The 22086-nt window shown below is 40.7% G+C and overlaps 1 protein-coding gene across 7 annotated transcripts in view; it reads left to right on the top strand.

Moving 5' to 3' along the window:
* The window catches only part of pald1a (phosphatase domain containing paladin 1a), a 92002-nt gene that overhangs the window by 22419 nt on the left and 47497 nt on the right, over positions 1–22086 (top strand). For 4 of the 7 annotated variants that reach the window (XM_015346462.2, XM_015346459.2, XM_015346461.2 and 1 more), the window contains exons 2-16: positions 8804–9001; positions 9293–9395; positions 10084–10263; positions 10958–11122; positions 12251–12411; positions 14020–14095; positions 15592–15743; positions 16393–16489; positions 17434–17538; positions 18168–18263; positions 18550–18684; positions 19448–19564; positions 20201–20380; positions 20854–21051; positions 21703–21843. In XM_015346462.2, coding sequence (XP_015201948.2) covers positions 8817–9001; positions 9293–9395; positions 10084–10263; positions 10958–11122; positions 12251–12411; positions 14020–14095; positions 15592–15743; positions 16393–16489; positions 17434–17538; positions 18168–18263; positions 18550–18684; positions 19448–19564; positions 20201–20380; positions 20854–21051; positions 21703–21843 — 2091 coding nt within the window. In that variant the 5' untranslated portion in view covers positions 8804–8816. Of the gene's footprint in view, positions 1–172; positions 322–5222; positions 5351–7103; positions 7127–8803; positions 9002–9292; positions 9396–10083; positions 10264–10957; positions 11123–12250; positions 12412–14019; positions 14096–15591; positions 15744–16392; positions 16490–17433; positions 17539–18167; positions 18264–18549; positions 18685–19447; positions 19565–20200; positions 20381–20853; positions 21052–21702; positions 21844–22086 lie in introns of those variants that run through there. The other 3 variants (XM_015346463.2, XM_006630268.3, XM_015346460.2) reach the window with 3 other exon arrangements.

Raw genomic sequence — 22086 nt, 5'->3', positions numbered from 1 at the left:
TATACCACACAGAAATAAACACGTTGCTCAGAATAAGGAGCTTCAGCATCCTTCCTCTTATTAGTACAGTCGTCGACAGATGCATCCTGCAGCTGCAAGCGTCTTCCTGTCTGAATTTAGATCCTTTTGTCTGAAGCTCTGTACAGCAAAGTTAGAACGCTGCTGGAATTTAAATAGGCAGTGTCTGACAGGGGCTGTGCTGGCTGTCGTGTGGCTTCATCAGCTTCTTCATGTACTAACTAATGGATAAAACACTAGTAGAAAATCTGCCTATATTCCATTTTTTAAAGTGTCAAACAGACATTGTGGCGCATCAAACAGGTTAGTATGGCTTTTAAAAACACCTTGCTGCAACAAAGCTTGCATTTAATTTATTTAAAATATCACGTATTTCATCTAAGTCCTCCTGCTGTAGCCAGAGGAAGGTTGTCTGCTGTTGTGGAAACTTTAAACTGTAAGGTTACAGTAGAACATATGGATAGTCTTGAAATTCTGAGATCTCTTTTTTTCTAGGACTGCATTTTACTGGAAACTTCCTTCAGTCCACTGGAAAAATGTCTTGGTTCAAGACTGGCCTACTGCAATGGAAACTATGTGTGAAACAGCTGCCATATTTTTGTCTAGGTCATTTTGCTCGTAGGTGGTAGAAATGTCTTTTGAGAACAGACAGTTTTGATCAGTGTAGGTGTTTGCTGTAGTTTGGTCTCATCAGCTTACTTTGTTTGTCAGACAGGTTGTCTGTGAGCACTGTGATAAATGTTGGTGTACATATTTGAGTGATCTTACACAACACTAAAACAAACAGAAAAGGCAACAGCATTGGGACAGATGTTTTTTTTAGTTCTGCTTTAATTGTACCTGTACTTGAGGAGTAGTATTGAAAATGAGCAATTTCCGACTAATTATCACTACTCGTGATTTTAAAGTTTGAGGTCCGATGTAAGTAAATAAGAATTGTCAGAACCAAAGAAAAGGATTCCTTGAATATCCCCCATGCCATAGTTTTATTTGTAACGCAGTGTAATTCAAGATTATGTAACATTTTTCAAAAATTTGAGCTCAAACGTTGAGACCATGTACTTTCTGCTCCAGTGCAGAAGCACAGTTAGAGAAAGTAATCTACAGGTTTTACTTTTCATCCTAAGCTGTTTTATTTCTCTTTTCTCTTTTGACTTTATTTGCATTGCTCACCATATCCTCCTTCAGATGTTGCTTAGGAAAGAGGTGATTGGGGGAATTGATGCTGTACAGTGATCAGAGACCTGCTGGGGACATGCTCTCCACTATAGCTGTTGCATGAGTAAAGAATTTCAGTGTACCTTCATAGCCAGAATACCATCTCCCCCCTTTTCAGAGCATATTTCCCTTTCATGAGAAATCAACAAATGCCGAATCACAAACTCGCACTACTACTTATTTCCCTGCTAGCAAATAAAACTCAGCTTTCGTGACAGTGAGAATCATGGAGCAAAGTTGTAAGATGCTTGAACATGGACTGAGCCCCTTGTGAGTATATGGAAGTCTAAATAATCCCTCTCACTGGGAGAACACATTAGGGAAATTGAACAGAAATGCCTCTCTTGTTGTCCCCTGGTGAGCAGACAGTTTTTTCTGTCCAAAATATTAGATTGGCATATTATTTTGGCTTCATGCAATCTCATTTTATTTGTAAATTATTGTAATGAATCCTGTTTTTTTTTCATTATGAGAAAACATCAGACAGTCCAACAGCACAAAAGGTCCCAGTGGTTCAGTTCTGGGCATTTTTCGTGCCCATGTGAGTTTTTAAAAGCAACTTACTGGACCAGGACAGTGCTCCTGGCTTCAGGAACACATTTAAATGGCATTTCTGAGGATCCCCTTGATTGACTCTTCGGAGGATGTTTCAGAACAGAGCAATTTCCAAGGAGATGGAGGTCCATCTAAGGTGCAATATTTGTGCGTGTGTGGCAATTGTGCTTATGTATGTGCATTTTTACGTGTGGGTGTGCATGTCAGGCAACCATTGTCTGTTGCAGAATACAAAAAATATGTTTTACAAAGCGTACGTATGGGGTGCAGCCTTTCTGTGGTCCTCACACTCATTGCAAAGTTATCGACAGTTCTGTGCTGTCCGCAACCTCATTCTGAAAATCTACTCGCCAATAAAATATACTCCGCTGTTGTGTTTTGTTTCCCAGTTTCATCAGGGACTGTTGATACATTCATTTTCATTCAGACCCGTTTTCTGATTTGGGAAAACCTGCTTAGTTTCATTCATCATGTTATCTTTGTGTGTACAGCTTGCTGCATGAGGCACTTGTGATTTTGGTCAGAATTTGGCACTGACACTTTACCCAAAATCAGGGACTTGGTATTGGAAAATGATCACATGAGCCACTTCAATAATATAATAATATATATTCAATAAAATGACATTAAAATAGGCCACATCTCATCCTGGACTGGATTGTGTAGCACTAAGAGTTCTAGAGGGCATGTGACTCCCCCTTAGTCCATCACAGGAATGACCCCCCAGCCCTGCAGGCCCCCCACTTACACAGCTGGGTGGGCAGGAGCCACTGGAGTCAAGGTACCACAGCAGTATCGGCAGGGACCCGAACCCACAACCTGTTAGCTCTGATACCAGAGGTTCCGCCCCCACAGGGTCCTGCAGACCCCTGGGTGTCCTGGGGAGTGGTGCCCTGATGTCCCCTCACCTTGACCTGGGAGAGCAGTTACAGAAAAAAAGCCTTTAAAGCTGTAAAGGGGATTCTCACTTTAATGGCGTTCCAAAAGGCAAGAGATTGAGACAGATTTGTGCCTTGTAATGAGGAGGATTTGTTGGGGTTGATAATGTTGATTTATCAAAATTATGAGTGAAAATAGTCTATTATAATTATGCCAACAATCATAACTTCAGCTTCAATTTGTTATATTTAAAAAAGGGGTAGTGAATGACACATTGCCCGTTATTTTTGGTGTAGGTGAACCCCAGATATTATTATGAAAATGTGTAATTGCAGTTACTCTTGTTTTTTTATATGGCCTGATTTGCTCTTATGTCATATAATTTTGCGATGAGTCATGCTGGAATGCTGGCCACTTAGCAACCACAAGTGTTTTATGTCTTTTGTTTTTAATGCTAGCCCTGTTTATCAGGCAGAAACATTTCTGGACTTCAGCGAGGCTGTTGTGAACACACAAAACCTGACTTTACTTTTCTGTCAGGGTTCCCCCTTAGACAGTGCTGGTTAGTCAGAATATGAGTTGGATGAAATTTGGTAAAAATGTCATTATTTTGCCCTCTTCTCAAATATATCTGTGAAAACTGACAGATGAACAGAGCTGAAGTCTGCCATTCAGTATGTAGCTCTAAATGTTATTGGAGTAGAGAAAGTGTGCATCCTGTTGATTCTACTACTTTGATCATTTTTTAACTAAACAGCGCCTCTATATTCTTTTGGTTGTGTGTTCTTTTTCTTTGTAAAATATTGTGAAATAAGTCATATAACAGATGAAAATGGGTATGCCCATGTAATGGGAGATTAGTAATGTTTCTTATGCCACAAGTACAGTATGAATATTGAGATTTACAGGCTGTTGGTTTAATGTTCGGCGTAAGGAATTTGGAGTATCTATGGCTTGCATTCTAATTGTTTGTGGCTGTTAAAATTCCTGCGATGGTTTCAAATGCATTAATCCAAGATCAGCTTGAACAGTCTGGCCTTTTCTTCGAGTAATTCCTCTCCTGGCAGAGGATCAGAACCTCTCGGTAAGTCACCATGCATCTAAAAAATACTGCCCTTGATACTTAGGGGTTGTAAAACGCTTATATCTTATGTAGATTTCACCCAAATGTGGTCAGGCCTCATTCAGAAAGCTCACAATAACAGATAGAGACATTTTGAATGGTTTTTAAAGTGGATCATTTGGATTCAGGAGCCTATCCCGATGCCAGCTGTGAGCTCCTGGCTCTTGCTTTTCCACTTTCAGCTCAAAAAATTTAAAATTGGACTTGAGGTGCAACTCTACACTGGGATGCTGACGTGCGTTTGCATGCAAGAATACTGTTTTCCCACACCATGTGAATTTAATACTTAAGTGGCATCTTCACAAATAACCAAGGACTTACACGTTTTTTTTTAAATAATACAGTGCAGCATGCAGAAGAAATGGCCCAATCGCAAGTAATTGTCTTCTGTTACTATGGCAGGAAGTGTAGAATTAAATTCAATAATAGTTTATTGTTGATAATTGCACAATTCAATTCATGAATAACAAACTTTAGTTTGAACCTAACTGGAATTTAAAGTCATTGCCTTTTTTTTTTGTCAGACATGTAGTGTCTTTCATGTAGTCTTTCTTTATTTGTTAATTTGAAACTGCCTGTCATGCAGCAGTACAGAAAATATTTTTTCCAGTAAAATATCCACAGTGCCACCAAAAGAAGTCAAGTAGAAAGTGCCTTTGTTCTGCCACTGTTCAGTAAAGCCAGCAAGCACAGAAGCTCTGCATTTACACACTTGACTGGGCTTTTGAATCCCGGGCAAATTCTTTTAAAAAAAAGCCTTTGGCTCAAATAGAAAAAGAGTGCCAACAAAACAATCTGGATGATTTTATGGACCGAAAACACCTGAGAAAAGTTCAGCTATGTATTATAAAATCATTTCAACATATCTCATACTTTACTGTTTAGTAGTTGCACTGTTAAATTAGCTCTGATTTTTATTGCACTTATTAAACCTGCAGTTTACAACACACAGTTGTAAGGCAGACCTTTTCCCTCAACTGTTTTCTCTTAACACAGAGACCTTTTCACAATTTCATAAACCTCTTTCTAGTGCACCAAATAACAGACCTTGCGTTGAGTAAAACGGCTTTTCATTTGTGGAGATACTCACAGAATGGTTCAATTAAAAAAAAAAGGGTCAAATCAAGTAATGAAGAGGAACGTTAACAAATGACAATAGAAAAAGCTTCTGGTCTTTGGCTTTTCTTAAAGGACTCGGAGCTGACAGTGTTGTCTTTATTTAAAGTGTCCCTGTGCAACTTGCAATCAGTGCTCCAACCATCTGCTTGCCAGATGTTCTTTATTGGTCCTGGTCTCCTTGGCAGAGGCAGGCTTTAGCTGATCTTACAGTGTGCAGAGAGTGGGAGGGAGGGCCAAGTTGAAGTGCAGTAATGGGAGGTGTCTGGAACTCCATATGAGCGGTTCCTCTTAGCACCCTGGTCACTTGTGAGAATGAGGGAAACAAGTGTCCGTGGAAATGTAGGAACGGGGAGGAAGTGCTGAGCTGACTTTGAGTATGGCTGAAAAGAGGCTTCAAAAAGGAGGGGAGGAGAGCCTGAGCTGCTCGTCCACAGTACCGTAAGCAACGCCGGTTTTACTCATGGATGTTAATCGGTTGAGGCCTTTTTCAGTCCAGACTTTCACCGAAGCGTTCGTTTAAAAACTGTAAAAGTATAAAATTTAAAACTTTAATCATTTAAAAATGTTGGTGAGTATATATAAACAGGAATGCAGACAGGAAATATTCTGTACTGTATACACTTATATGAGGATAGCAAAAGCATTTCACTTGATTGGCTCAACACTGATATCCAGTTGTGCAGCAGCTGTGCAGGCAGATTCTGCACTCAGTCCATTCAGGAGAAAGCTCGGGACAGCAGTCTGCTTGTCCTTCCTTTCATTTCGGTCCAAACAGGTATCTCTGTACTATTGATCTCATTTCTGCTCTGAATCTGTGCTTTTCTGAAATTCTGAAAAACCTGAAAACTCTTGCTGTGAAAATCTTCATTGTATTTTTTGTTGATTTCTTCAACATTAAAATTAAACCACTGTACCATTTGTTCTTAGAAGCTGAGGTCTTTGATATTTACTGCATTTACTAATTTACTACAGGTGTTGATGGACTTTCATCTGCAGTACAGTATGGTTGTTTTCTTTTGCCCTGAAGGACAACAGCAGTACTGAGTCCAGGGTGTATTCTGCCTTGTGCCCATTGGTTGGGGAATCACAGTGTGAATTAAAGCAGTATCCACTGAAAAGTGTTGTCCTTACTCCACTGCTGGGTTCAAATGTAGATGGAAAAATCTGGTCAATGTAATGAAACACATCTTAAAAAACTGATGTTTTTCCAAAGCTTCGAAAACATTTGTGTGATATATTCAACAGGCACAGTGAATATGGCTTATGTGAAATATTGTCGCCTTGCTATTTATCGGGTTCCTTGGTGTTTGAAAGGGTTTACAGACGTGTCCCCCAGGATGAGTGCGCAGTGCGTGCAACACTTTTTTGTATCTGGTGTGTGGGCGGCAACAAAATTGCAGCTGATTTTTCTAGGGATCTTTTCAAAGTAAGCAACAAGCTTTGTTGGCTCCGGGGCAGAAATGTAGAATCTTAATGACTGGCCTGCTACTGTGCTCACTGGTGGTTTATTAGCACTAGTGGCTTATATTACAGACATACCAGCATGAGAATGACACAAAAGCTCTCGATTGCTCTCAGAGTCAGTGCAATGAGTGCAAAGAGGATCACTTCCCCACGTATCAGTGAACGGCAGACAGTGCCAGGTCTTTTTTCGTATTTTCTTCAAATACTCTTGTCCCATATTGTCCCAGTGTGTGCTTTTGATGTGTGAGCATGTGTTTAATATATTGTCTCAAAATGTAGTTGCTGTGAAAATTTCAGCAATATTTACCGCTCAAACATAACAACAGTGAAATGTTTTCTAGGCATTTTATAGGAGCATTTTGAATCCTGGACTTGTAACGGGAATGTCATGCACTCAAATCCCAGAAGAGACAGTGCTGATGTACGCTTAAGGCAGGTTCTTCACCCAAACTGCTCCAGTAAATTACCCATCTGCACAAATGGGTCCAAGTGCAAGTTGCTTTGAATAAAAGCTTCAGCCAAATAAATCAGTAGGTTTTGAAACCAACATGAAGTGGTGTACATTGCCGCGGTTGTGTGCTGTGATCACCCGAATGTCACAAATCTGCACTTAAAGAATCGTCCACTTTTTTTTTTGCATAGCTTCTGTATTTGGGGACTTTCCAAAGTACTAATAACGAAGTACTCGGCAAGCAAATGAATAAGAAGTACTGCACATCTGCAATCTTCTTAGGAGATTGCAATGAAATTGTAAGTGCACGCTTTCTAATGATACGTTTTGAAGTATTAAAAGATTGTTGGAAAGAAAGTGGAAAAGGTGCTTTTTAGTTTGCACTTCTGTTTGTTCTCATTGTTTGTGCTTCAGCTGTTTGCAGTAGATTCACATGTTGGATGGCTTACCTCTCCACCCAGGGCCATCCTCACCACAGAACTCTCATTACAGCAGGCGGGGTGCAGTGAGCAATGACTAACTGCGTTAACCACTGTCGGTATCTTCAAATAAATATTTTGATCTGGATATTCCACCCTGGCACGCTGATATAAAAGCAAACCACTTTTGTCTTTGTGCTGCTTGAAAAGTTGTTTTCACCCTTGTTTTGGTCCCTTTTTCGACTTCACTGATGCTAAGATCCGTCCACAGCCTAACACAAGACCTCTGTGAAGCTGCTGTTTCTGCACTTGGAGAATTTGTGGGTCACAGGCCAAGTGAAAATAACCTGAAGTTTGGCTTGTTCAGACGAGATAGATAGCTTTGTTTATCTGGAGAGACTGTAATAGACCTGTTCGCTTTGAGGTCTGGAGAAGCTGCAGAAATACTTTGATTATATTGAGGGGTATTGGAAAAAGGCTAACATTTAACATCGTTTTGGCTCATTTTATCAACTGTGTCTCTTTGTTAATTCTGCTAGTATAAAACTCTCTCAATTTTTGACACACAGTAAAGTCAGCTCTGTTAAAGCTGACTGTGTTCGAGTTCTAACACGATAAACTACTGCCAGGAAACTTTTGAAACAGCAGGTTGCCTGTTGCTGACTGGTAAAGCAATAAGCATTAGTGAAAGCAGTGAAGAACCAATGAAGAAAGCAGTGTATTGCTTTTTTTCAGTGGGTCTTAATTTGCATTTTCAAAGTGACTTGCAGTGACTGTAGAATTTAAATTAGGTCATTATAAGGTGCTTATAAGAACAAAAGTGCGCCTAACAGGCTTCCCTTGTGTCACTTACATTGATACAGTGCAAGCCACGTTGTCTGCAAAATTTAATTTCTCCATTTCCTCTAGACTTTAAACATTGATCTGACATTCCATTTGCAGTGCTTCTCTGTCCAGACAAAACAAGCTGAAACAGTTAAGGTCCTGGATCTCCAGATTTGGGCAAGTGTTATTAATAAAGAGTGCGGCCTGCTTAAAATGAGACAAACTTCAGTTAAAGCTTAGAAAATTGTCCTGAAAGGTACAAAGAGACCCAAACATGGGCTGACTTAAACTATTATTTTCAAATACTGAAAAGGTTTTAAACTATATAAAAGCTACATTTGAAGCACTTTTCATCTAGGATACTAAACAAATGTGTTGACAAGTGGAGTTAACCTCTTCTACGCTAACCGAAAATCGAGGCCTAAGAGGTGTAGGTGTGTTGTTTAATGGTGTAACGAATATACCCCTGCGTATAACAGGGATCTCAGCCACCCGGGCTGGGGGGAGCTCTCCTTTAGCTCAGCTGGCAAGTTCCCTGTTGCATGACGCCGGAGACCCGGGTTCGTGCCCAGGCAGCGAGGGACGAACTGGCAGAGCAGGAGCGGCAAGGGCAGAAACCCCAAAACCGTTGCACTACACTGGGGTGGATGCTGGTCAGATCAGTGTGTGGCTCCTTGGTTTCCTTTTCACTATTGTGTGCCTCAGTTCAATGTGCTGTAATGTCCTTCACAGCTGCGTGTGGATTATGGGTACAACTGCCAGTGCAGCACAACAGACAGTTGCAGTAGCACCTCCATATGAAAGTATCCATGGCAACGGGATGGCAGACAACAGGCGGTCACTGAGCATTAACTCCTTTCAGACAGTCAACATCCACAGCAGCAAGGCCAAGTCCATCATCACCAATAAGGTGGCTCCTGTGGTCATTACGTGAGTACAGCTTTGGATTTTAAGATTTTTTTCACCGTATGCACCGTGAAAACAACAATACTGTAATATTCAGTCACTCTAACAGCACGTTGTCTTTTATTTTACAAAATTCCTTCCTAATAGTCTTACTCTTGCAATTGAATGCTACACTACAGCAATAAAGATTTTGATTTCTATTTTTCATATATAAATCTTATCTCATGTTGAAGCCACTCTATATGTCTGTTTTTGTTTTACAATTCGCCTTTTTTTGGCCTTAATATTAACAGATAGCTTTGATGTATTTTCTAGGTACAATTGTAGACAAGAGTTTCAGATTCACGATGACCTTTTCAAAGCAGAATACACCCTGGGGCGAATCTCAGACACAATGCCAGAGCACTACCTTGTACAGGTGAGGAATTGGGCTGGGAACAGAAAGATAGTAGCACAGCCATGAGACCTGTTATAGATTTGAAAGGGCTTAAATGCGCACCTCTTGAAATTATAATTAAGCTACAGCAGGAAAGAAAAACTAATAGTGTTTTTTTTTTAGATATTGGTAAGATAACTGGATTGTTTTAGGGGAGCCCACTAACTCTTGTTCAGACCACTTCCATATTTGGTTTATGGAAACATGGACGGCACTAGGACGCATGTGTGCTGTCCTTATGCCAATGCTAAATAAATAAAAGAAATTACATTCATTCTAAATGTTTAGAGCTGAAGTATAAGCCACCAGGATTAAACAGACATCTGCTGTTATATGGGTGGGCTCCTATGTAGAGGTTTCATTGAAGTGTTTCCAGAAGGACATGTGTGATTCTTACCACACAGGTGGGGAGACCAATGTGTGTCTAAAAAAAACCTGGGCACTTTTCAGGGCAACCGAAAGCTTATTATAGTGAGCCTTTCCCTGTTCCTGCTCACTGCTGCCGTTCCTCTTGTGAAACAAGGGAATGCTGTGCATATGCCGGCCATGCAGATGAGAGGAAGCAGGATGAACAATTGCTTAATGGGAGGAATATAGCAGAAATTGTATTTAAAACTTGTTAAAGTAACCACAATATAATACCTATATTTTTGTGTATCTTCATCATCAGGGTAAATACTTCATGGTGCAGGATGTGTACAGTAAAGCAGATGTCCTGAACACTACTGGAAGCTATGGAGCCCCGAACTTCAGGCAAGCCAAAGGCAGCTACCCCTTGTTTGGAATGGGTCAGCCCAGCCTCAGTGGCTTCAAACAGGTTCTACAGAGACTGCAGACACAAGGGTACGAGGTCAGTAAAGCCACGCAGTACCTGCTGATGATTTCATGGCTTTTTCAGCAAATGTAATGGATAAAAGAGCCCTTTGCTTTTTTTCAAATCAAAGTCTACACCATAGGAATGGCTTATAGAAGCCTTTGAATTGGAATGGTTCGTAAGCAGCAATTTCGGAGCTAACTTATGTCGTGAGATGGCTTTGATGAGAAGATAACTTTTTCTCATAGTTTTGTGGCCGTTTAGGACTATTACCATATTTATTAGGTAAGCAGTGTTTAACAGTTCATGTAGTCTGCCTATGTTCACTGACATCCTGTTGATGATGTGAGGGAAACAGGTGTCTTCAGGATTCTTTCAAAATGGTAATGCGGTATTACATTGGTGCTTTTTAATAAGCTGAGTGATGAAAAGATAGCCTTCAGTATATTTTGTTTCATATTTACATAATATATACACATATGCAAGAAAAAGGGTGCATTGCCTGTTCATATTTAATTGCAGAAATGTAGATATTTATAAGTCTTATAAGTGGCTTCCTTTATAGAACATAGTATTTATAGTGCTTCCATAACCAGAGCACAATAAACTCCAAGACGATGTCTTTCACTAAGTTTAAATAAGTTTTCATATTTCATTTTAACGAAGTCTTTGGCAAAAAAAGATGAAGTGTGGGATGGAGCCTGATTTTCTCTTTTTCCTTTGTGAGCAGGAGGTTATTTTCATCTGTGTCCGTGAAGAACCCGTCGTTTTCTTACACTTGGAAAGCAATTTTGTGCCATACACTCCAAGGAGGAAAGAAAACCTCCATGAAAACCTGCATGGACTTGGGAAAGATGTCAAAGTTGAAAAGCTGGAGCTGTCCATCAGAAAGGAGGTCTGTGCCGTGTGTTCTTGCTGTTTTTATGTTTCCTTGCTGATCAAATTTGACAGCTGTCGTGTGAAACATGATGTGAGGCCGTGGAAGTATGCTTGTGGAAATCTACATTTTGGAGAGAATGTGGACGAGGTAGTCCACGGCAAGAGAATTCCCTCAATCATCGTCCTTCGGATGAGATGTAAAACCGATGTCCTGACTCTCAGAGGTCATTAAAAATCCCAGGGCGTTTCTCGAAAAGAGTAGGGGTGTAATTTACCATTGGCCCTTACCAATCATGGCCTCCTAATAATCCCCCTCTATGAATTGGCTACATTACTCTGCTCTCCTCCCCACTGAGAGCTGATGTATGGTGAGCGTTCTGGCGCACTATGGCTGCCGTCGCATCATCCAGGTGGATGCTGCACATTGGTGGTGGTGGTGGAGGGGGGTCCCCATTACCTGTAAAGCACTTTGAGTGGAGTGTCCAAGAAAGCACTATATAAGTGTAAGCAATTATTATGATTATTATTAATGCAAGAGAAGAAAGAGGGAAGAGGAATATTTTGGGAACCATCACAGTAGTGCTGTCAAGGATGGGGTTGGGAGCACCTGGTTGGACCCTATGCGGCGCTGAGACTGTAGGTAGTAGCTAGCGATTGGCGCCCAAATCCCAGAGACAAAAGGCAGAAGTCGTAGTCGAGGTAGAAGAGCTAGGTCGGGTATCACAAGAGTCAGGTCAGGAGTATCCAAATCCAAAACGAGAGGCGAGACGAAGTCGAAGCAGGAAGAAAACAAGGTCGGGTAGCTGGAAATCAGGTCGAGAGTAGTATACGCGCACAAGAGAAAGCCAAGGGTTATTCTCAATAGTGAGCGGGGACTGAGTGGAGTGAGAGGGTGAGGGATGACAATTCATTAATTAGTGCGCGGCTGTTGGCAGTGAGAGGTGCTCATAGGAATGCGGTTCGTGACAAGTGCTGAGCAGTGAGTGAGGAAACGGTCATGATCTCTGTTCAAATGGGGAGCCCCATCAGTAGGAGAGCTATAGAGGATCAAGTAGGGGTTAACTGGAATTAACGTATGCTCTTAGAAGGTGAAGCAAGTTTTGCATCTCAATTTAACACTTACTTTTCTACATTTTATTTGCAGCTGTATGACTTTGCGAAGCTCAGTGAAAATGTATATTATGTCTACAACGACATTGAGCACTTTAAAGATGAGCCTCAGCACATCACCATCACCTGTGAAGAGGACATTCATGTGACTGAAGAGGTTTACAAGAGACCTGCCTTTATTATGCCTTCATACAGGTAGCGTGCAGCTTTGACTTTCACTCTTCACTCTGGACGTCTGTACACTGGTGTTGTTGAGTGAAAGCCATCAGGAATGACTGAGAAGAAGCCTTCCTGCCAATTTTAATTCGATCACATTCAACAAATGTCATTGATGGGGCCTGGGAATCAGAATGTGACATTTATTTGTGCAGATTGTGATAGAGGCTTCTGCAGCTGGTCAGACAAGATTGCTGAATAAATAGCCTGAGATTGAGGAGGCAAGTGGTATTTGAAGGGTGTTGATTTTCACCGGGTACTACATTATATAGCTGCCTCAATCTAAACTTAATCCTTAGAAGTGTTCCTTTTGTGCAAAATGACCCATCCCTTTGAAACTCAGCTTGCCTGGCTTTAGATCCAGCTTCAGGGATTTCTCTGTACTTCGTATTTATTGTGTAAATTGTTTCTGCAAACCTGTGATTTAATCCCTGTCGGATGGGTGATGTTTTGCTGGAATGTTGGTAAATTTAAAGCAGAGGACAAAAATAGTACTTAGGGTTTTTAAGAATACGTTGGGTGGTGTCTCGGCATACCATCATACATAGAAACTTGAAATTTAAAAATAAATGTAGTGAATCTACACTTAGCAGTCTGAGAAGGGCAGACTGTCTCCTTGAGTTTAAGGACATTTCCCAAAAAACTCCAGTTTAGGCTGTCTCCTTGAGTTTTAGGATATTTCCCAAAAAACTCCAGTTTACCGCATTAAGGAATTGTTCACTGTTCAATGAAATGATAGTGGACTCTTAACCCTGGTGTTATAGATTCTGGTTAAGTGATATCCTACAGTATATAATTCAGGGAGCATTAATCATTCTGATTAGTTTACTGTTTGCCTCTGTCTGTGCTCTTACAAATAAATCAGGATAATATTTTGGAGATGTTACAGTAATATTTTATGGCATGTAACATTCATGGTGTTTTTAGGAGAAGTAGTACAAACTGGTGGAAATGAGCCTGGGGTCATGTCAAGTACAGATGTTTATTAATGTCTGAGGTATTTTCTTTTCCATGGTGTTACGGCTCAGAAAGGGTTATGCTTTCAATTTGCCCAGTTAAGTGCTGGTGAGTCCATCATCTGTTGACCTCTTTTATTTCATAGGAAGTAAAATAATTTTAAAATTGCCAAAGAATAATTTTCATCTTAATCTGGTTTCATGCAAAGCCTTACATTTTCTGATGTGATAAAACAGGCTAGGTGAATACCGTATGAACCAACCAATGACATCACAACGGTTTAGCTAGTGACGTGCTCCCTCTTGTTTTTATGAAAACCCTTTATGATCTGTTTATATACTGTATAAGGGTGTATTATGTTTGTATCAAGCTTTGGATGTAGCTGTAATACAGCTGGTTATTGCTGTTTATTTAAAGAATTGGAACTCTTTTTGTTTATATGTCGTCAAGAGATGATGGACAGTGCATATGTGTACAGTCTAACAGCAGGAAGGGAAAAACAGGGTGTCAGTGAAGAAAGCAAACCCAGTCCGGTGTGTTGCCCAGCCCTAATGCAGACCCCGTCCTTGCTGTGTCCTCCATTCCTTGTGAAGTGTCCTGGTTGCCATTAATGCTCAGTCTGTTTTCTAGATACTACCGCTTGCCATTGCCGATGGAGGGATCACCACTTGAAGAGCAGTTTGATGGCTTTGTTAACATACTCAGGGTATGTCCTGGAAGGCAAACAAAGGTTACTGTATCTTTGATCCCTGTGCAATGCTGTTAAGATTGTAGTCTAACATGTTGAGAATGTATTTGAGCAAGACACATTATTCAGTTGGTAAATCTTTCAAGTTCAAGATATATAGTATTTAAAGAATATATCTGGAGGTAACCGTGTGGGTTTCACATTTTTTTATAAAGACTATTGTTTACAGAGTCTTTTCAAAAATAATGTTTCTTCTTTGCTTGTAAGGTGTAAGGTAGGGAGATATAGCATGAAAGAGCTGCCATGCATAAGATTCTGCAAAACTATTTTGCTGCCAAATTCATAACTTTTTATGTTCTTAGTGCCTTAGAATGGCTTGACAAAAAAGATATGCTTTTTCTCAGTGCTTTCAACATCACGTCTTTAAGAAGATGGATTTGTTGAGAAAACAATGACCTGCAGGTTTTGAACTAGGTAAACTGAACACATCACTGCATTCAGAACCTACGATTCTAAGGTCAGAAACTGTGAGAAATCCTTGGCAGTGAACTTTCAAGGCAAGCTCTTCCTGATACCAAAGTCTGGTTTCTGTCCTGTTGTTTTACTTGCTGTCTGTCTCTTTTTTCTTTTTGCCTTTTTTGGAGATCTGCTTTTGGAGACAAGGTGTCAAACAGACAGTGCAGTTCTTTGTCTTTTTGAAGTCTTAACCATTTTTGTACAATGTTCACAAGAGCTTTTAACTACCTCCACATTTATCCTGCGCCCGTGTAAATGTTATTGTTACACTCACACAATGTGACCGCTTTGTCATTTACTGGAAGACTGTAGTTTATAAAATATTGCTTTTAATGTCTGGTGGACTAGCATAAAATAATTCCAGAACTGGTCTTTTTATTTCCTGTATTATTCTTTTCAAAATGTTTTGGATATTGAGAATTTCATCATTTTAGCTTAACACTCCAGTGCAGAAGCAAAGTATCTATTTTTTATGAATGTGAAAACAGAAGCTGTTTAAATTTCCTTTTTGTGGATGACTACATAGACTTTGTTCCATAAGCAAACATAACAGCACTGTTTACTAAATGGTGTCTTTTTTCCTAGTTATTGGCCTTTTCCTAGTACAGATTTCCCTCTTTTCATACAACTTTTCCTAATGCCAGCTTAAATGCCTTTCCTAGAGTTCAAAATAAGTGGAGGGAGAACTTTATTTAGGCAGTGTGAAATTTAAATTATCTAATGGACTAATGTAGCCTTTACAAGTGCACTAATAAGAAACAGAAGGAGGTTTTGAAATGAGAGAAAGCCATTAGGCACACCAGGCTTGCTGGGCAGTAGTTAGTAGTTAATTCATCCCATCCAGCCATTTCCTATAAGAAGCCAGGACATCAGCTTCAGTGATTCAGTCATATGCAAATATAGTGCCTGTAGGTTGATTAGTGTTTGGCACTGTTTTGTTTACTAGGTCCTATCTGTGGAATTTATAGGACTCAAATGTCCTTCTTTCCCCATTGCAGGAGAACCCGAATCTGCTGCTTATTCGAGACTCAACACGACCTCCACCTGCCTTGCTGTTCAGTTGCCAAGTGGGAGTGGGGAGGACTACCCTGGCGATGATCCTGGGTGCCCTGGTGATGTTTCATCTGAAGGGCGCTCCTGAGAAACCTCCGTAAGCAAGAGGAATCGTGTCCAGTATCGCAGTCATGTGCTGTTACAGTTTTCAGCAGTGAATTACTAGACCCTGAGAAGCCTGCAGTTCCCCACTAACCTCCCTCACCAGCACAGACAACAGGAATACAGGCATACTGCTCTATTTACAGTTAACACTGTGCAAGCGCAACCATTTTCACAAAGTCTTGTCCCCTGGCTCATCTTCTGGGCCCATGGACATGACTGGATATTATAAGCCTCCATTGATCTGCATGTCTTCAGTTGTGGTGGTTGATCAAGTTTTACAATGAGTGACTCCATAGGATGAGCATCTCCTATCTGCATTAGAGAGCTGCAGAATATGAGAATGCCTTGTTTCCTGTTGTCGTCAGAAGCTACATTAGGGGTGTTTTCTGTGCCTTTATTATGTGTGGAGGAGGTTTGCCCAATTGATCATTAGCATAGGACTCTCCTGTGTTGTCTGCACTTCTGAAATCCAGTTAAAGGTGAATTTTTGAAGAGTTGGGGGCTTTCTGCGTGATGGCTTCAACAGTGAGCCCAGCAGTTGCCTGAGGTTTATGGGATTTGTGATAGATTGCGTCCTTATAGTTGAAAGAAATCACATTCACGGACATGTGAAGAATTTGAGCATGGTTTCTTGTCTGCAGAGTTGACGAGACTGTCAGCGCAGCGCCAAAAGTGCACTTCCAGATCATCCAGAGCCTTGTCAGTAAGCTTCCAAATGGGCAACGGGTTATAGAAGAGGTAAAGGGCTCAGCCTCCATCGCAAACAGTTTTCTCTTCCCATGTTCTTTTTTTGTACATTTGTATGGCATTTCTGTTTCTCCACAAGAGGTTGACTTTTCTGAATGTAACACTTCAGTCAGCTTTGTGTGATCAAACTGATTTGGATTTTATTGACATCATATGAGTGCTTCATCTCACTAAGTAATGCACAGATGCTTTGGAAACAATATATTAATTTGACCAAAATATCTTTTCGATTTTGTAATAAGGAAAAAAGTATCCCTTTTAAGCAATTTTAGTGATGAATCATGAAACGGAAAAACTTCATCACTAAAACGTATGAAAGTTAAAACTTATTTTCCACTGCCTGTTGGTGTTAAGGTATACAGTACAAGTGTGTGCTTGTGGATCCGAATGCCAGCACTGCCCTCTACTGTATGGCTGAAGTAACTGTTAATTACTCATTTGAGGTGAAAGCTTTATTTTAGCTCACCTCTAACATTTTTATACATGACTGCAGGAGGCTGGTATTTGGAAACCTATGAATCAATTGCATCTAAAACAAGGGAAATGAAAGTTATTTCCATTTCATTTTTACGATTGGGTTTAGTAGTTTAAAACTGGGCATTCTTTATAAAAATATCTGAGGTTGGTATTTTCAGATGTAGTGAATATTTCTAATTGAATGTACTAAGGACCAATGCTAGACTAAACATTAGATGATCCTTAATTTATTTGTATGTTTAATGATGTATCTTTCATATTGGTACCAGTGTACTACTGATACTACTGTTATACTAAGGATCAGTGTATTTATTTAGAACAGATAAAGACTTTAGAGCTGCAACATATGCTAACTAATTAGAAAGTGTTTTTGAATAAAAAAATGACCCAATTTAATTTACATTGCTAATCACTTGAGGTTAAGTAGGTTCCCGTTTACAACTTCTTTTTTGTCACAGGTTGACAGTGCTATAGCTCTTTGCTCAGAAATGCACGACATTAAAGAAGCGATTTATGAAAATAAGAAAAAACTTGAGGGGATTGGAGAGGATTATCAGATTCAGGTGAGATGCAGATCTTCCTGAGGTAACCATTCTCTGAGGGCAAGTCTTCCTGGGAAGAACCCATTGTCTCATTAACTGTTTCACCGAATAATTAATTGTTGAGCTAATTACAATAAATCCCACATGCCATAACTATCCTTAATTTAGCCCAGTGGTGGCTTAGTTCAGTTTAGTTTAGTCCGGCAGGTTTTTTAGTTCTGTTATTATCACCTGAGAGAGAGACAGAGGAGTGGGTCCAGTTGAGACCTGCTGGACCAATGTGAACCATTGTCGCAAAAACTAGATGCTGCAGAAGTTCAGCAGCAGATTATGACTAAAGCACCTATCACTTTACTGCTACTAGGAAAGGAGAAGACTTTGAAAAAGAAATTTGTTCAGGGCAGTCTTTGAAAGCCTGTGAGTCTGGCAAAGGCGGTTATACATGTTCTGTTTATACAGTACCACTCTGCGATGATGTAAAAGAAAACATGGCCTGAAAACTATAGAAGCCTAAATGAGGCCTTTCAGATGAAAATAGAAGAAAAATCTAGAAGCGTAAGAGTCATGAAGCCAATTGTATATACCTTAGATAACTTCCGGACCTGTTTGAATTTGTCGTCTAACTGGTAGCGTTGTTGTGTGATTAACAGGGAAGTAGTACCAAAGAGTATTTTCTCCAGCGGACAATGCAGAGTCTGGAGTGTTACTTTTACCTGATTGCATTCAATGCCTATCTTCATGAGCAGGTATGTATTTTCTTACATTTCCTGCGTCTAAAAGTGACAGATGTTTAATTTTTTTCTGTTGTTGGATTTGTTCAGAAATATAAAATGTTTGCAAACAAAAAAAACCCTCGCTGGATTGCTTAAATGACCAGATCTTTTAATTTCAGATGAAGATTCCAGCATTTACTCTCTTTTTAAAAATACAGTACATCCGATGTATCCAGGAACTATATAAAATTCTGGGCTTCTCTTGTGCTGTTCATGGAGCAAGTTGACTGTGTTCAGACCTTGAGCTGTGTTTTTCCAGTACCCTTTGGTGTTCGCACTGAACTTCAGCAAGTGGATGTGCAGCCACCCGTGGATTTACAGGCTGCTCGCCTGTATGAATTTATCAGAACTGTCGGCGCCCGCAGACCTCGTAACCAAAGGAACAAGAGTGCTGGTGAGTTTTGTCTATGGATGAATGTTGGGCTAAACTTTTTTTTTTGTTTACATGGTGGGCTTGCTTAATGACTTCTTGGCATTTCCTCTTTATTGCACCACGTAAAAATTTCTTCAGACTATTTTTATTTTTAATTTTCCTCTTTCATGCCCCATTTGGAGCTCATGAATGGCTTCAGTGACTCACGGCTGCTCCCTTGTGGTGACCTAGAAGACTCGGAGAACTGCTGCCTCTCCTGACAAGAGCAGTTAGACACTCACCTCTTAATTTTTTTGATTTTGTCTGAAGGGCAGATGTAGCTCCTGCTCAGGATTAAAATAATGAAATTGCACAGCTCGTTAATGATACACAGCCAAGTTGGCACCTGGGGTCTGCTGGGCTTCTCTCTAATCCTCTGATACAGCCTGGATATTAACCTGTGATTTTTATGCTTTATCACTTGTTTCTTTTTAGAGTGCAGATTTTCCTGGATAAGCCTTCTGGAAGCCATTAGATAATCTTGTTTTCATTTTTCATATTAATTTAGCCATCTAAGTTGTTTCTGGAGAAGTACATCATGATTACAAATAAAAAACAGCTATTTCAACAAAACTTGTGTTTAATTAGAGATTAGAGATTACTTTTTAGGGTAATAGAATGTTCACAAAACGTATTCTGAGGAAAAAAAGGGCAGCCAAGCTATTATCAGCTGTTGTTTGCAGACACATAGCTTGCTGTAATGTTATTTATTATTGTTTTTTCTTGTGATTCTCTTTTCTTACAGGTATCAGATGATTTTTTGGCTCCTGATGTTCTAAGTACAGTCAAAGAAATGAAAGTAGCTAACTTCAGAAGAGTCCCCAAAATGTCAGTGTATGGAATGGCACAGCCAAATTCAGAGGTAGGAGCTCTGCTCCTTGCGTCAGTTCAGAAGTCTTTAAATCCAGTGTGTGACACCGGGTTCCTAATGCCCAAGCAAAGAATTATAGGTGAAGTCTGATAATAAGGGAGAACCGATGCAGTTCAGTGTAACTTGATACCGAGTATTATAAAACAGGGAATGGCTGTGTTTTACTGACAAGGAAAAAATCAGAAAACTTCAATTCTCATCTTTTGTTCTTCAGGCGTGTGATATCTTGCTAGTTAAATATATGCTTTCATGTGGAATAAAGTCTGGTAAAAAGACTCACCTATTCACATTACTTTGTGCTCTGCAGATAGGTATGCTGTACTTTCCTGTTGTAGGGATAAACTGTCTTTTTATTACTGTTGATCTTTGAAGTTGTGTATTTCGCTTCTTGTCAATACAGAACTGGGAACGGGTTAATTTCTTCTGTTCTCTGCAAAACCACAACAGCCAGTTATACCTTATATTTATTTTTTGTAACTATACAGTATATTCTTGGTACAACAGGAGTAGCCAAGCCTGCAGGTGGTTCCTAGAAATGTGATTCTGTTGCGAGAAGCTACTCACCTGGACAGGAGGGGCTTCACGCTTTTTTGACATGTAATGAGCAGTGCCTGCTGGTGTGTTCAGGGGGCGGGGGCGGTGCTGGGATACCTGACGGATGAGAAGAGGAAGTACTCCCACATCCTGTGGCTGAACCTGCAGGAGGAGCTGGTCCTCGAGGGCAACGGCCAGATCTTCACTCCCCGGGAGCCATCCAGGCTGGAGACGCGCATCCCTGTGCCCGCCAGCAGTCCACAGGAGATCGAGGCAAGGCAGTGAGCGGGAGTCATCCGTCTGTCCATCTTCTGTCTCAATCCCCCCATAAATAGGGATTCCTCCTATTGTCCGCTTTTCTCCCAGTCTTGAGTACATCACCGAGTTTTTGTGACCTATTAAACTCCATTCTTGAAAGAAAGGCGTCTTGTGGGAAATGACGTATTTTTCAGCTGGTTGGACAGAATGTGTCAGAGCAGCCAAGCATAAACCGAAAGAAACCTGATGAAGGTCTCCGTTATCATGTCTAATGATTAACAGTTTTTTTCTCCTATTGAGGCAAAGTATAGTTTCTGCTGGGGAAACACGCTGCTAATTTCAGGTGATCACAGAGAACCCAAGTTCAGTCCTCCAGAGGTTTTATTTTATCCAAGACTTAGGCATCAGCCTTCAGAAAATTTCTATCCTCTGTTGCCTGTGGTGAACAACATCTGATGCTGACTCAGTATGATCTGTCTTGCTCTTAGAAACTGGAGACTGCTGTCAAAGAGGAAATCCTGAAAGCCCAGAAATGGCTGGAGGTGTCTCTGGAGCAGGAGAAGCAGATGAAAATGTTTAAAACCTGTGTGACAGTGCAAGAGATCTTCAACCAGCACAAAAGCACTTGCAAAGGACTGGTGTACAAACGCATTCCACTTTCTGACTGCTGTGCTCCTAAGGAGCAGGTAGGATACACTCCAAACTCACAGGGCGACCTCAGGAGTGGTCTATATATGCCTCCTCAGTCAAAAATAATAGCTCAGGCTGCAGTGCACGCAAATAGAAGAACCTGTTATCTTGTAGTCTTTTTTCTGTAGTTAGAAAAAGATGCAAATGAAGAGTTTCAGTACAAGAATGTTTGGTCTTTGGTATACAGTATATAGAAGTGTGTCAGGAAGTGTGCAAGACCTCCCTCTGGTGGAAAACATCATATTACAGTGTCAGAGCTGGGCTTTGAAGCTTGTTCTTTTAGGCAGCCCTCTATAAAGTGTTACAAGACAACAGTTTCTGCCTGTTCTGAACTATAACTGAAGTAAACAAACTGTTTATTGTTAATCCTATGAAGACAATACATTTGAGTGTGTATTTAGATCAGGTTTTTATTTTGATTTCAACAAAAGAACGGTTACAAATAACCAAGAGCATCATAACAGCTTTCCTCCCTGCCAGACGGCCTTTCATGTATTACAGCCACAGCTCCCTTTCCAGACCTCCAAACTGCATATTCTTGTTTTTCTGGACCTTTTATCTCCGCCCGGCAGATGCTTTGTGGGAGCCTCTTGTGTGCTCTCTGGGTGCGCTGAACACAGCCCCTGACGCGTTTGTTTGGTCTGCAGGACTTTGACCAGCTCATGGAGGCCATGAAGGCAGCCCTGGCAGAGGACTCCCGCACTGCCTTTGTGTTCAACTGCCACAACGGCAAGGGCAGCACCACCACCGCCATGGTCATCGCCACTCTCATCCTCTGGCACTTCAACGTATGTCCGTCTCGAAGTCCCCACCGCGCCATCCCACGTGCGGTGCCCAATGGGGACAAGGGCCAGCCGCTTCTGCGAAAACATTTCTTTTCCTGCGAGGGGGTGGCTAAATGAAACGTAAACGGGAGAAGTCAAATTCTTTTACCGCTGTGAGGAACGTGGGGTTTTATGTTCTAAGCGAGTGCTGCTTCCTAGTACATGTGGAGAGACTGCTTTTATCGCTCTTGGAAACCAAGCAGTTGA

This window comes from Lepisosteus oculatus, chromosome 4 (genome assembly GCF_040954835.1).
Source record: "Lepisosteus oculatus isolate fLepOcu1 chromosome 4, fLepOcu1.hap2, whole genome shotgun sequence".
NCBI classification, from domain to species: domain Eukaryota; kingdom Metazoa; phylum Chordata; class Actinopteri; order Semionotiformes; family Lepisosteidae; genus Lepisosteus; species Lepisosteus oculatus.
The sequence above is the reverse complement of the archived record's forward strand: the minus strand, read 5'-3'. Positions and strand labels throughout refer to the sequence as shown.